The following is a 14,050-nucleotide window of genomic DNA, read 5'->3' on the forward strand; positions in this document are numbered from 1 at the left end:
CCATACTCCAAATTGAACACGTTTTTTAGGCATGTAAGCTTTGTCAGGCATGAGAGAGCCCAGCAATTAGTCTGGAGCAGAGATTTAACTTGATATCTGCACACTTTTGTCAGTTGATGTTGTATATTCTCAAGATCATGAAGTGCACGTTTTTGGATTTCAAACAATATCTTAAGATAGTTTGTCCTGTTATGTGGATATCGCATTGATTCTGACATAAATTCTCTTCAGGGCATGGTTTTACATTTGCAATTCCTTGACTGTTGACATAATGTGGGGGAATAATTGGCAATTCGAGTATTGCATGATCTACAATGCTCACGTGAAGAGTATCAATGTTAAGGTTGGATTGAAAAATTATGAGTTGCTGTATCAACCATTGTCCCAGATGTCAGAGATGTAAGGACGTGGGGTCATATTGTATTTATTTCAGTTCGCTGCACCCATATTTTATTAACCAGCATTGGAGACCACACATTTCTATGGCAGGAGAGAATGATGGCAAAAGTGAGTGTTCATTGTGGAGGCTGGGACCTACCTGAAGGGCTTATGCATCAACAAGAAAAGATCAAAATTTTGAGATTTTGATTTAATTTTATGATTTGATAATTGCAATATTTCTATTAGGAAAGCATATCTTGGAAATTAGGAAACCAGTTGCTTATATATAGTGGTTTTAAAAGCTTTCAGAGGTAGTGTTGATTAATAAATGAAAATGTTTTGTGATTAGGTTTGTACTCGAATTATGCAAGTTTATTGAGTGTGCCCGTGCAGCATCAGATGATGTTTAGAACAACCCTCTGCCCCATAATGATAATTCAGCCCCAGGTGAGGGGTGTTTGTTGAAGATGATTTGAATACCACTTTCAGCTCCTTGATCCTTTCCCTTTAATCTTTTTGAAGTCTACTCTCATGTTAGGGGGCATGGGCTTTGGGTTGAATGCTTGGAGAAAATGGTGCAGAGATCTCTTCTATTCCTTCCCAACACCTTTTATGCCATTCTTGCTATATAATATTTTTTGAATGATCCTGCATTATCTTTTAATAATATTTTTCTGTCCTCTCTTCTTTTGGAAATAAAGGTGACCGTGTTTCTGCTAATTCTCCTACTGTGCATCATTTTCTCTTCTGCATTTAACAAACTTTAGACCCCCTCCGTAGGTTCAATTGCTCGTGATATCAATCCTGTAGTTAAGTGGACAACCATGGACCACAATTTTCTGTAAAAGAAAAGAGAAAGGAAAGAAAAAGGGGGGGGGGGGGGGGATAGATACGCATGTAATCTTAAGCATTGCTTGTGCTGGAGGCTAAGTGTAGATGCATAAAAATAGCCAGCATCATTTTGCTTGTACTAATTAACCAATCAGGAGGAAGTTCATTAGATAAACAGCTCAAGGGCATGGATATCCATGATCTTCCGTGTGCACAATGTATGATTGACCAAAATACTACACAGGAGAATATGTGGAGGTAGTGACTCAAAATAAATCATATTACCTAATTAGATCTCAGGATGAAAAAAAAAAAAGATAATATTATCAGTAATAACCGCTTCTTCCCTTCAAAAGAGGATGCTTTCGCCTTTCACGAAATAGAAAAAACAAAAAAATAATACCAGTGATAGGCACTGTTTTCTTTCAAAACAGGCTGCTGAGAGAAGCCATCAATAATTGCAGATATAATGTCTGGATCACTTGAATCAGCCTTGTATAATGCTTCTTCTAACAAAGACAGTGCCTGACCATTAAAAGAAAGCAAGCAAGAAAACATTCAATTAGCATAAGTACTCCAGAGTTGAGAGAGGAAAATAAACAAGGTCTTAACACCTATGATTGGAAAGCCCTGCATTGCTTGTAATGTAGTTTGTTGAAATCTACATAGTAACAACAGCAAAGATTATTTTCTTTCACAGTGAATAAGAACAAGAATTACATTTCATAGATTAATCCAAACCCAATATTGACTTCTTACCAAACCTAATATATTTTTTTATAACAAGAAATATTTTAAGGAAGAAGAATAATGAGATTACAATCTTAGAGAGGAAGAAATCCTCAAAAATCTGCCAAAAGAAAGAAAGAGAAAAGCAAAGAAAGAAAAATGCTCACAAAAACTAATTTAGAAAGCCCCTCTTTAAACCCCTACCATCATAATTCACATAACACAGCAAATTTTCAAATTCTTCTTGGCCTTTTTTCAGCTTTCTTATACCACCATTCATAAGAACTTTGTTTCCACCAGGATCAGACAGTCACAACCCCGACTTATCCAACTGTTTTTCTGTGCTTCTAAATCCTTCCTATCATATATCAATCTCTGCTGCAGGAATAGACAAAATCCCATTCATACGCTGCTGTGGTTTACCCAGTCCATCTTCCTTAAAAGTAGGGAATCCCTCCAAACCTTCCATTGGAGATGGTCACACGTACTATCCCCAAGTCAGATGATTGAGAAACATACCCATATTGTTCCCAAACCTCATCCAGCAACAAACCATCATCCCAGGCAAACTCACCAACAACATCAATCTTATCACCTAATGTGTCTCCCCATTGCTATCTTTCCTTACACTTACTAACCTTTTCATATGTATTCCCTTTCTGAGCATTAATACCTGCCTGCACAGCCATCTGATGAGAACAAACCTTGCCGCCCCCCTTATCAAAATTATTTTCCTTTATCACTACACAGTCCCCCCACAGTAACAAGCTTACACTGAACATGATGCCCACATACTTCCTGATCTTTAGTAACCCTTCCCCTAACAACAAATACCAAAGGACACTTTGGCCAACCTCTCATCATGACTGACCCACAAAGGAAGCAGTAACATCAACCCAATTCCAGATTTGAAGAACCACTTCTGACTTCTAACAGAACATGCCATCACCCCTTGCTTGCATGAAGATGTATCCAATCACACATATTAGAATCATGGAATAACCCTAGCAGTGTAGGGTGGCTTGGACTTCTACTCATCTTCGATCTGACCTCCACCAATAGCATAATCTTTTTAAAGAGCTATGCCCTCTTTTTAACTCGGAGAAACCAAATTTGGTTCCAAAAGACCTCGAGTCATGTCTTACTTACAAGCCTGACTACTAGTGGAAACAATGGGACATTCTGCTTTCGGCCTGTATTCGATGGGCTAACTGAAGCCTGCTCATTAACCTTTGCTGGATCTAACTCTAGAATACCCTAAATATCACCCCAAATGCAATGAAACATTGATAATATCCAGCCCTGACTCAAAGGCCAAACCATTCCCCTTGGATTTGCATGCTCCATTCTTCACATGAACCAACTCATTCCACCCCATCTTCTTCACACAACCATCCTCCATTGGAACCCTAGCAACACTTGAAACAATCCTAGAACACACACCCCACACCCCCCCCCCCCCCAAAAAAAAAAAAACATAGATGATTAACAGTTGACAATGCAGTCATGACCTACATCACACATTGGCACCCCCGAAACAATCAAAACTTTGTGATTCCCACCATGACAACCTTGCTCCAGATCAAGCATTGTTCTATAACCCCTCACCAACACCGCCATGACCAGTGTAGACACCCTATTTTTTCTGGGGTTTATACAATAAAAATTGGGCAACATTTTCGTTCCATAAAATGAGAAAATACAGGAAAAATTTTTGAATACATAGAAAATGAATTTTTACATTGAAAATAAAAGAGAGAAAAAAAAACATAAAAGGAAAAAAAATGAAATAAAAAGAAGTGGGCCAACATCTTCAATTTCAAACCTGCAAGCACAGAAGAAAAACTAGCAATTAGGCATGTGGAAAATGTCAAAAAAATGGTTGACTCAATTTGAAGTAAATTTGATTGATTAAATTGGATGTTGATTGATCTAATCAGTATTAAATGGAATGAATCCTTAAGCCTATAAATAGCGGGCTTCTGAGGGTGAGAGAAACAGCGAGAGATAAAGAGTAAAGAAAGGAATTGCTAAGAGTACGAGAGCTTGAAGTTGAGAAGTTAAAGGAAAATAAATAAAAAAATCAAGAAGTTTTGAGTTGCAAAAGCAATGGGAAATTTGCAGTGGAGATTCAAAGCAACAGGCTTAAAGATTGGAAGAGTTAGAAGACAAAGGTTGGTTTCCTTTAATTTTATTTAGTTATGTTTAACTTCTTGGATAATTAAAATTGCAAAATTTTAAATTCCAATTTTTGTGATATGAATGCAAGTAAGAATTTTAATTCAGATTAATTACCCACATCCAGATTCAATAACCCAAATTTGGATCCGAATACCCACATCTGATTACCTGAGATCCAACCCGAAAACCTGAGTCAACTTGACCTGAGTCCAAGTCAACTAACCTAAATACCCAACCCAGGTCCAATGACCTAGGTCTTATCCAGACACTTGGACCTAAGTCAATGTTGACTTGGGTTAGCTTAGCCCAATTAGCCCATTTCTTCTCGCTCGGCCCAAATGGGCCTTATCCAATTAACAACCAAAACCATTTTAAGCCCAACACCCCAAAACCCAGTTGGGCCTAACCCAATTAAGCCTGTAAGCCCAATTAAGTTTGAAACCTAACCTAAACCCAAACAAGAGCCTAATCTAACCCAGATGTGGTTAATCAAACCCAAGTTTGGACCAGCTTTGGTTTCCCCTCGTTTGTTTCCCTAGAAAATGAAAGAAAATTGAAACAAAATATGAAAGGGAAAGAGAAATCAAAAGAAAGTTGTTACCTCTTGATGATGCGAACTCAGATCTGTAGCTCCTTTTCATTCTTTTGATCCAAATCTATAAAATAAAAGAAAGAGAGAGGGTGAAATATGAGGTAAGATAAGGAGAAATGAAAGAGAAATAGTGAGGGGAAGGATGAAAAAGGTGAGATAGAGAGAAAAATCAGATACAGAGAGAAGAAGGGAAAGAGAAGAATCAGATAAGAAAGAAGTGAAAATGCAAAAGAGAGATTCGTGCAGACAGATAGAAAAAAGAGAGTAGAGAAAGAGAGAGAAAACGAGAGAGAGCTGTGCGAGAGAGAGAAAGAGAACGAGGGAGTGAGGAATAGTGAACGAAAGAGAGTGAAAAAAAAAAGAGATGAAGAGAGAATTTTGCGAGAGGAGGGAATAGGAGGGGAGAAAAGAAAGGAGAGATAAAAAAGAAAGGATTTTTATATATATTCAAGTGGGGCATGTGCCACCGTATAGACCGTGACATGTGGCACAACCAGGGCCACGCATTCGGAATGCAACATGGCACAATCCTAACCGTCCGGTCTATGTTTTTCCCGAACAACCAGATCGCTGCCACGTCAGCAATCTGTGTCAAAATTTAAAATAATAATAATAATAATAATAAGCCAGTGCCTCCTTGCCGCCCTCACTAGCTAACACATAGCCACTCTTTCCAACCGGGTCTGACCCAGTCTGACTCTTCTGAACTTCCAGTTCAGTTTATTTAATTTTAAAATTGATTTTTAATTTATAAAAATTGGAAAAAATAATTAATAAATAAATAGAAATTAATTGAGTTATTTTGACTTGGATAACAAAAAAAGGTTCGACATCTACTACAAAAGAGAGAATCCACTTCACGCCCCCGCTAGGCAACGTGTGGAATGGCTAATGGAAAAAATATATATATCAAAAATGAGGAAAAAAAGTCTTTTAAAATCCAAGAAAATTTTAGAAAAATGTTTGAAAATTTTCCAAAAATTCTAAAAAATTTTGGGAACGTTTTAAAGACTCTTTTTGATCAAATTTGATGAATTTGTTTATTTATTATTTATATATAATCCATTTTTGTGTGTGCGTTCCAATAATTAAATAAAAGGTAAAATGGTATTTCAAACCTCACCTATGTTAGTTCTGAGATGGGTTAATCTAATAAGATCCCCTCCATTGGAAGTCTTGTTAGACATTCCTAAATCGCACCTTATTTCATATTTTCTTCCAATGTTTTTTATTTTTTATTTTTTTTAAGGAGTTAATTGAAGACCATTATATTTAGTTTAGAGATAATTCATGGTTAATTAGATATCGTTCGTAGAACGGGTATGTAATGGGTGCTAGTACCTTCCCCCTTGCATAACTAGAACTCCTTATCTCAATTCTGGTAAATGCAGACCGAATCTATCGGTTTCTTGGCCTAGGGTTAGTCCAGAGACCAATCAACAAGCAGTAATTAGGTGAACTAACTCACCTAGGTAGATAACAAGTTAGTGGCGACTCCATTAAACTTTCAATATTATTATCCCACACCATTCTGGACACTTTTCTGAGATGTTGCGACAACAAGGACAAAAATATCTAGCCACCGCAGGAAATTCCTGCACAAATCCTTGCCACCCATCTCCTCTACCCCCTAAGAACAAAAACCATAAAACTCTCACCTTTACATCCAACTAAAAAATATTTTCCAGTTTCACTTATCAAATCACTATTGAAAACAAAGCACTACCTATTAGCACGATATGATAACCCTGCCCTTACCCATCAACGATGATTTGGGTTACACTCAAGCACGAATCAACACACACTCTTTCCCATCGATCTGGACTAATCTTCTGCAATCCCCTTCATGGCCCTACAGACACCATGGCAGCAGGTTGAAGCAACAATAAGTGGAGGGAGGAGAGAGAAAGAAGTTTCGCATGGCCAACTCTTAGCAAATCTAAGTGTATCACCCCTATTTTTGGACTGTGACCACCTATGACCCAAATTCGATGGAGGCACTAGGCCTTGGAAAGAATTTATTCTGTGAAACCATCATTTGAATGCAAGGGAGAAGCCAATTAAGAGTGATTATTAGTTAAAACTTAAGATACATACACATATTTCATAAAACAACCACAAGGTTCTGCTTTCACTCACAAGCTCTTTACATACAACATTTTTTTCACGCTTCCTAGACTAAATGCATGTCCACCAACAAAAAAAGTGCTTAGTATTTCTAGTATCTTCCTGCCAACTGTAGTACATGTCAAAAATGGCAATCTATTAGAAACCTTACAAGTGGGGCACTCCTCGAGTTCAAAACCTGAAATTGTTAAAAGCACGGTGAGCAACCACAAGTTCAATAGACATTCTTAATTCCACCTTATTCAAATAAGTATTTCAATACCTTAAGATATGATCTTTTATATGCATGCATAATCATATGGTGCATGAACACACTCTTTATAGCAATCTTTTCGTCTAAAGTTACCATCACAAAACACTCAAATAGAGCATGCACTTCAACATTTTTTCAACACAAAAGCATTGTGCCAAACAAGTGTAATTTTTAACACAAACAAGTCTCAATTTCTACCTTGGCTAACCACCTCTTGATGTGGAATACCCTCCGAAAGTTTAGGGCCTTCCACCCAAGGGAGACACAATCCCAACTTGCTCAAATCCCACATCATCACAACCACAAATAAATGCCAACTATTTTAAATAATAGCAATTCAATAGATACACAAACACAAGTTATGTCATAGCAACTAAAACCCATCATCCTTATGAGATCAATATCTATCACATGAAATTTCCCAACTAAAACAAAACATTTAGCTATGATAACTGTTAGATTACCACTTTACCTAAAAGCATAAGCTGTCAGGTTGTGGGCCAACAATGTATATCAAGCTTTAACAGTCCCCTTCACATGCAGTCTCACAGCACGTGGAGAGATAAACACCCAATAGACAAAACCGGTTACCGAGAATACAATAATTTTTTTTAAACATCACATAATAAACGTAGGCAACTAGAACCCAAGACCTCCTAGTAACGAGCTCTGACACCATGTTAGAACTTCACCTAAAAGCTTAAGTTGTTAGGTTGTGGACCAACAATATATATCAAGCTTTAACAATAACAAAGTGCAGCCATATCTAGTACCTAGAATTAACAAGCTTCAATCTTTCCTTGTTAGGATTTTATTAATAGCTATTTTATTCTTTTGGTATTATTAGTGAGTTAGTGTTATATTAATCAGTGAGAGTTAGTAAGGGTATTACAGTCATTAGAATGTATTTGATATGTATGGAGAGACATATTGTTGTGTTAGGTCATTCATTTAATAAAAAATCTCAACATGGAACAAGAGAAGGATCACACCTAAACCCCACCACAAGACCAAACTCAATCATCACCAGAAAACACCCTCCCATTGCTTCCCAGAACCACTACACCTTCAATATTTCACAAAAAATCAACCATATAGCCAAAGAAAAAACCCTTGAACTATAACCCTACAAAATCCCATCACCAAAAGCATCCCCATGTGTCCCTATACGCCGGCTGACAGCTGGCAGTCCCGAACCCACATGCTGGCACAAAAGAGAGTTTCCGGCTACCATTTTTTGCTTTTCTCCTCCAAAATGTTCTAATTTCCACCATAGACCATAATATCAAGTTGTTGGGCATGTGCTTTGCTAAAAGATTCAATCTTTTCAAACATGCACTCATGGTAATCCATTAGTTATTGTTTGGTGTTAGTAAAGGCCATTGGCGAGTCTTTTGGAGCAGTGGCAGTGTTCATAAGTTGATTTGTGAGGCTGTTTCGAGGGTTCATCTTGTTCGTGGTTGTCTCGGATAATTTGATTGTTCCTCTTGTTTGATAGTGGCTGGTTTGAGAGTGTAGGGATGGAGTCTATGAATCTCAAAAACATGTTTCCTTCATTGCTGCCATAGATAACAATCGAAAAGTTGGATGAAGAGAATGATGTTTAGTGGTCTAAGGCTAACAACAACAACAAGCCTTAAGCCTTACTAGGTGGGATCGGTTACATGAATCCTTTTCCGCAAATTCACTTGATCGAGAGCATTTTCCTGTATTTGATTAAGGGCTATTAAATCCTTCCTCACCACCTCATTCCAAGTTATTTTAGGCCTACCCCTACCCCTTTTCATGCCAGAAACAATAACAAGCTCACTCATCCTCATAGGTGCTCTACTAAGCGTGCGTTTCAAATGCCAAAACCATCTAAGCCGCCCTTCTCTTATCTTGTCCTTAACTGGCGCTATGCCTAAATCATTTCGTATATATTTGTTTCTTACTTTATCTTTTAATGTTATATCATCCACTTTAATATTTGCATTTCAACAACATTTATTTTTTGTACATGTTGTTTCTTAGTTTCCCTACATTCTGAACCATAAAGCATAGCCTGCCTAATAGCCGCTTATAAAATTTTTCTTTCAATTTTAAAGGTATTCTATGATCACACGACACATCTGGCACACTCCACCATTTTACCCATCCTGTTTTAATTTTATGTACTACATCTTCTTCAATTTCCCCTTCCGCGCATAATAGATCCAAGAAATCTAAATCTATTAGTGCTATTAATCTCTTCATTACCAAGTTTAATCTTATCTCCACTACCACTCCTTACATTACTGAAATTACATTTTAGATATTCCTTCTTATTCCTACTTGTCCTAAACCCATTAGACTCTATTGTGCCTCTTCAAAGTTCTAACTTAGATTCCACTCCGCTCCTACTATCTTCAATCAACACGATATCATCTACAAACCATATACACCAAAGGATCTTATTTTGGATATTCCTAGTAAGTTCATCAATCACTTAAGTAAAAAATATAAGGACTAAAAGTAGAACCTTGATGTACACCCATTGTGATTGGAAAATCTCTAGATTCCCCTCCTACATTCCTAACGATAGTCACTACTCTATCACATATATCCTTAATGACCTCATTATATCTACTACAAACCCTCTTCTTTTTTTAAGACCTACCAAAGAACTTCCCCAAATACTTTATCATATGCATCAATAAAAACCATATGCAAGTCCCTCTTCTCTTCCCTAAACTTCTTAGAAGATAAATAGCTTCTATTATTGATCTCCCAGGCATAAAACCAAATTGATTTTCTAAAATCCTCATTTCTAGCCTTATTCTTGGTCTATAATAGAGTTGATTAGATTAGTTAACCAAATATTTCCTTTATCCCCAAAACATTTCCAAACTTCAATTGGTATTTCATTTAGACCTATAGATTTTCCACTTTTTGTCTTTTTAATATCATATTAACTTCAAGGACTCTAATTTTGCAAATAAATCTCCTATTTTTATTCCTCTCCTCATTTTTTGCATTTTTTTCTCACCTCTTTACATTTTTCAAGATTTTCAGTGGTCTAAAGCTATTAGGGTTTATTTAGCAAAATAAGGAAAATTTAACCACTTTTCCAAATTGATCCTTCTAATGAGAATGAAAAAGACGTATGGATTTAAGATACTTCGATTGTTTCCCTCTTGTGGAACTCGATCGAACCTCAGATTACATAGACGTTCATTCATCTAAGCACATGCAAGGAGATTTGGGATTATGCCAAGCTTCTATACTCTAATAACATTACACATGTATGATTTATCTGAGTAGTACTTTGAGTTACAATAGGGAGATAGGAGCATTATATAGTATTTTGCAGACATGAAACATATTCATGAGGAGCATAACATAGTGCAACATTTAACTGCTATGTACGTGAGATGCAAAAGCAGAGGGATCATATGAAAATTCTTTGAGTTCTAGTTGGTTTGAAACCCGACATTGAGGTAGTCAAGTCCCAAATACTTATTAATGCATAGTTGCCATCATTTGCCAATGTTTATTCTCGCATCCTCTGTACTTCCTTTAGCAAACATTCTCCGGCTATTGCAGCCTCTACCACACACAGTGATTTTAGTTTTCAACCAAGCAATCACAGAAGTTATCAATGTGGTTCGAGAGATTGGGGTCGAAGAGATGGATAAGGCAGAGGCACTCCTCGCAAATGCACTCATGGTGGACAAGGTGCTCATACTATTTAGTGTTGGGAACTCCACAATAAAACTTCACATGTTCTCAATGCAGCCACCACCAACTCCACACCTTTTGGGCCGAGTTGGGGGCAACATACTGTATCTATTTATGAAGAAGAGGACTCCAAATTCCAACAGTATTAAGCGTCACAACAAGCTTCTCTTTCCATTGCATCTCTTGCCAAAACCAATAATCCCAAAGCATGTCTATTATCCAATACTTCTTGTCCTAGTCCTTGGGTTAAAGACTCGGTCGCCATTAATCATATCACATATATACCTAATTTCTTCTCTCTCCAATATCCTAAAAACTTATCTTGTATTACTCTTGTTGATGAATCCACCACTACCATTAAGGGAATTGGGATTGTATATCCCACTTTCTCTATTTTGCTTCCTTTGGTTTTGTATATTCCCAAGTTTCCTTTCAATCTTAAGTCCATTAGGAAGATTACTAAATCCACGAATTGTTTAGTAACATTCTTTCATGATTCTACGGTTATTCAAGATTTGAAAACGAGGAAGATGATTAGCAAAGGGCGTTAAGCTAGCGGACTTTTTCACTTTGAGACGCTATCTCCTTCTACCACCCACACTACTGTAGCCACATCTCTTAGATTCATTATGGCCTTGGTCATCTTTCGATGGAAAATTTAAAAAAGTCTAGTCCCTGATTTGAGTTTTGTGTCTAGCCTTGACTCTTAAGCCTTTCAACTGCGAAAGCATCATCATGTCCCTTTTGCTTCTCGAGTCAATAACTAGGCAGCAATCCCTTCATGTTAGTCCATTTTGATGTTTGGGGCCCTAGTTAAGTTGTGTCCAAGTTGGCTTTCAGATACTCTATAACCTTGTGAATGATTATTCAACAAAATAGGGTTGCAAAAAGGAAAAATAGATGCATCTTTGAAATCATTCGCACCTCACTTTATCACATGCATATGCCTAAAGTGTTTTGGAGTGATGTTGTAGTTACTACTTTCTATCTTATAAATAGGATGACACCCTCTGTTCTTAGTGGTAAAGTTCCCTACTCCGTTCTCTTTCCTAATTCACCTCTATTCACTCTACCTCCTTGTATATTCAAGTGTGAGTCCTTTGTTCATCAGCTAACTCCTAGGGTGGATAAGTTGGATCCTCACCGCTATAAAATGTGTCTTTATGGGCTGCTCGTGCACTCAAAAGGGATGTTGTTGTTATAGCCCTACTCTGCATCATTTTTTTGTTTCTTCTAGTGTTGCCTTCTTTGAGTCTACACCATACTATACTCAGCCCCTACCTTCTTCTAATCCCAATAAGTCTCTTCCTCTACCTAATCTTCCGGATTCTAGTTTGACCCAATCATCCACCTATGTCCCCAAGTAATTTGAGTCGTCATCGTCTCGATCATCCTAATTTGTAGATATATTCACAACGGCGACTCCAAGAAAAAATGTCCCCTCTAGATTCTACTACCATGCCTTTGGTTTCCTCATTTGATGATCATATTCCCCACAATGTTGATCATATCACTCTTGTTCGGAAAGGTAAACACACATGGACACGAGAACCCATCTCCAACTTTGTTTGTTATGACTTCTTATCACATTCCTGTAACTGTTTTGTTACTACTTTATCATCTGTTGCGCTTTCTAAATTTTTTTCTAAAGCTTTAGCCTCTCTAGGTGGAGAAATGCAATAGTTAAAGAGAACAATGCTTATAGGGCAATAATACTTGGGCATTGGTATCTCTTCCTCCTGACAAATCTATGGTTGGTTGTCGCAGGATATATACTATGAAAGTCAACATTAATGGTTTTGTGGCTCATCTAAAGGCATGTCTTGTTGCTAAGCGGTATACTCAGGAGTATATTTGCATTTTTTTGACACTTTTTATCCAATTGCCAAACTTGCATCAGTAAATTTCTTCATCTCCTTGTCCAACATTTGTCATTGGCCTCCACATCAATTAGATGTGAAGAATGTCTTCTTGCATTGTGATCTTGAGGAGTAGGTCTATATAGAGCAACCACCTAGGTTTGTTGCTCAAGGGGAGTTGGGCTTACACTGTCAGCTTAGAAGGCATGACATGGTTTAGAAAAGCCCCCTGAATCATGATTTGGTCAATTCAATGTTATAATACTTGAGTTTAGCCTTCAACTGTGTCCAGTGGATCACTTTATGTTTTACTATCATACTTCATCAAGTAAGATCCTTCTTATTGTGTATGTGGATGATATTATAATTACCAGGTAATGATGATCAAGGAATTCAGAGCCTAAGACATTTTTTACAGACTAAGTTTCAAACCAAAGATTTAGGACCATTGAAATACTTATAGGGTATAGAAGTATCCCAATCTCATGTGGAAACTATTTTTCAATAGAGGAAGTATGTTCTTGATCTTTTGGTTGAAACTAAGTTGTTGTTATCCAAACCAATTGATACACCCATGGATCCTAATAGCAAGTTGGTTCCAGATAAGGGTGATTTGTTGCCTAATCCTAGACAATATCAAAGACTTGTTGGAAAGTTGAATAATCTCACAGTCACTCAGCCGAACATATCTTTCACAACAAGTGTTGTGAGTCAATTTCTCGATTCTATGAGGACAAGTCATTAGGATGCTGTAATTCGCTTCTTGAGATATCTCAAAGGTGTACCTAGGAGAGGTCTCTTGTGTGTGATAAGCAAGTTGTTCTTCATATCGCCTCCAACCTAGTCTTCCATAAGCAAACAAAACACATTGAAATTGATTGCCACTTTGTTTGGGAGAAACTTGTGCAGAATCTCATTGCCACCACTTACATGAAGTCTGATATGCAGCTAGCTGATTTGTTTATCAATGCTCTGGTGGGTGCTCGTGTTAAATTTTATGTGTAACAAGCCAGAAGCATATGATATCTATGCTCCAGCTTAAGGGAGAGTGTTAATGGTTATTCTAGTCTTTCAATATTATTAGTGTGTTAGCGTTATGTTAATAAGTGAGAGTTAAAAGGGGAATTAAGGCCATTAGAATGAATTTTATATGTTTTATAAATAGAGGGAGATACCTACCACTAGGTTAGGCCATTCATTTGATCAAATTTCTCAACAAATTTAATCTCATGCAAGTTTATACCCTGTTTCCTTAGGAAAATCTCCACTTTTACTGAAAATCCCAGAATGAATAACTAAAATTGAGAACAACTACTCCAATTTTCTCCTGATTTTCCCTGATTTCAGCAGAGTTCTCTCCCCCCCGCCCTCTCTCTCTCTCTCTCTCTCTCTCTCTCT

General features: G+C 37.2%; 1 protein-coding gene across 1 annotated transcript in view; it reads right to left on the reverse strand.

Annotated features, from left to right (window-relative positions):
• The window catches only part of LOC131166147 (probable 3-hydroxyisobutyryl-CoA hydrolase 2), a 52,944-nt gene that overhangs the window by 19,334 nt on the left and 19,560 nt on the right, over positions 1 to 14,050 (reverse strand). The window contains exon 2 of the mRNA XM_058124458.1: positions 1,616 to 1,737. Within this exon, the coding sequence (XP_057980441.1) occupies positions 1,616 to 1,737 (122 nt within the window). The remainder of the gene's footprint in view (positions 1 to 1,615; positions 1,738 to 14,050) is intronic.

Source organism: Malania oleifera, chromosome 10, assembly GCF_029873635.1.
Source record: "Malania oleifera isolate guangnan ecotype guangnan chromosome 10, ASM2987363v1, whole genome shotgun sequence".
Taxonomy (NCBI): domain Eukaryota; kingdom Viridiplantae; phylum Streptophyta; class Magnoliopsida; order Santalales; family Ximeniaceae; genus Malania; species Malania oleifera.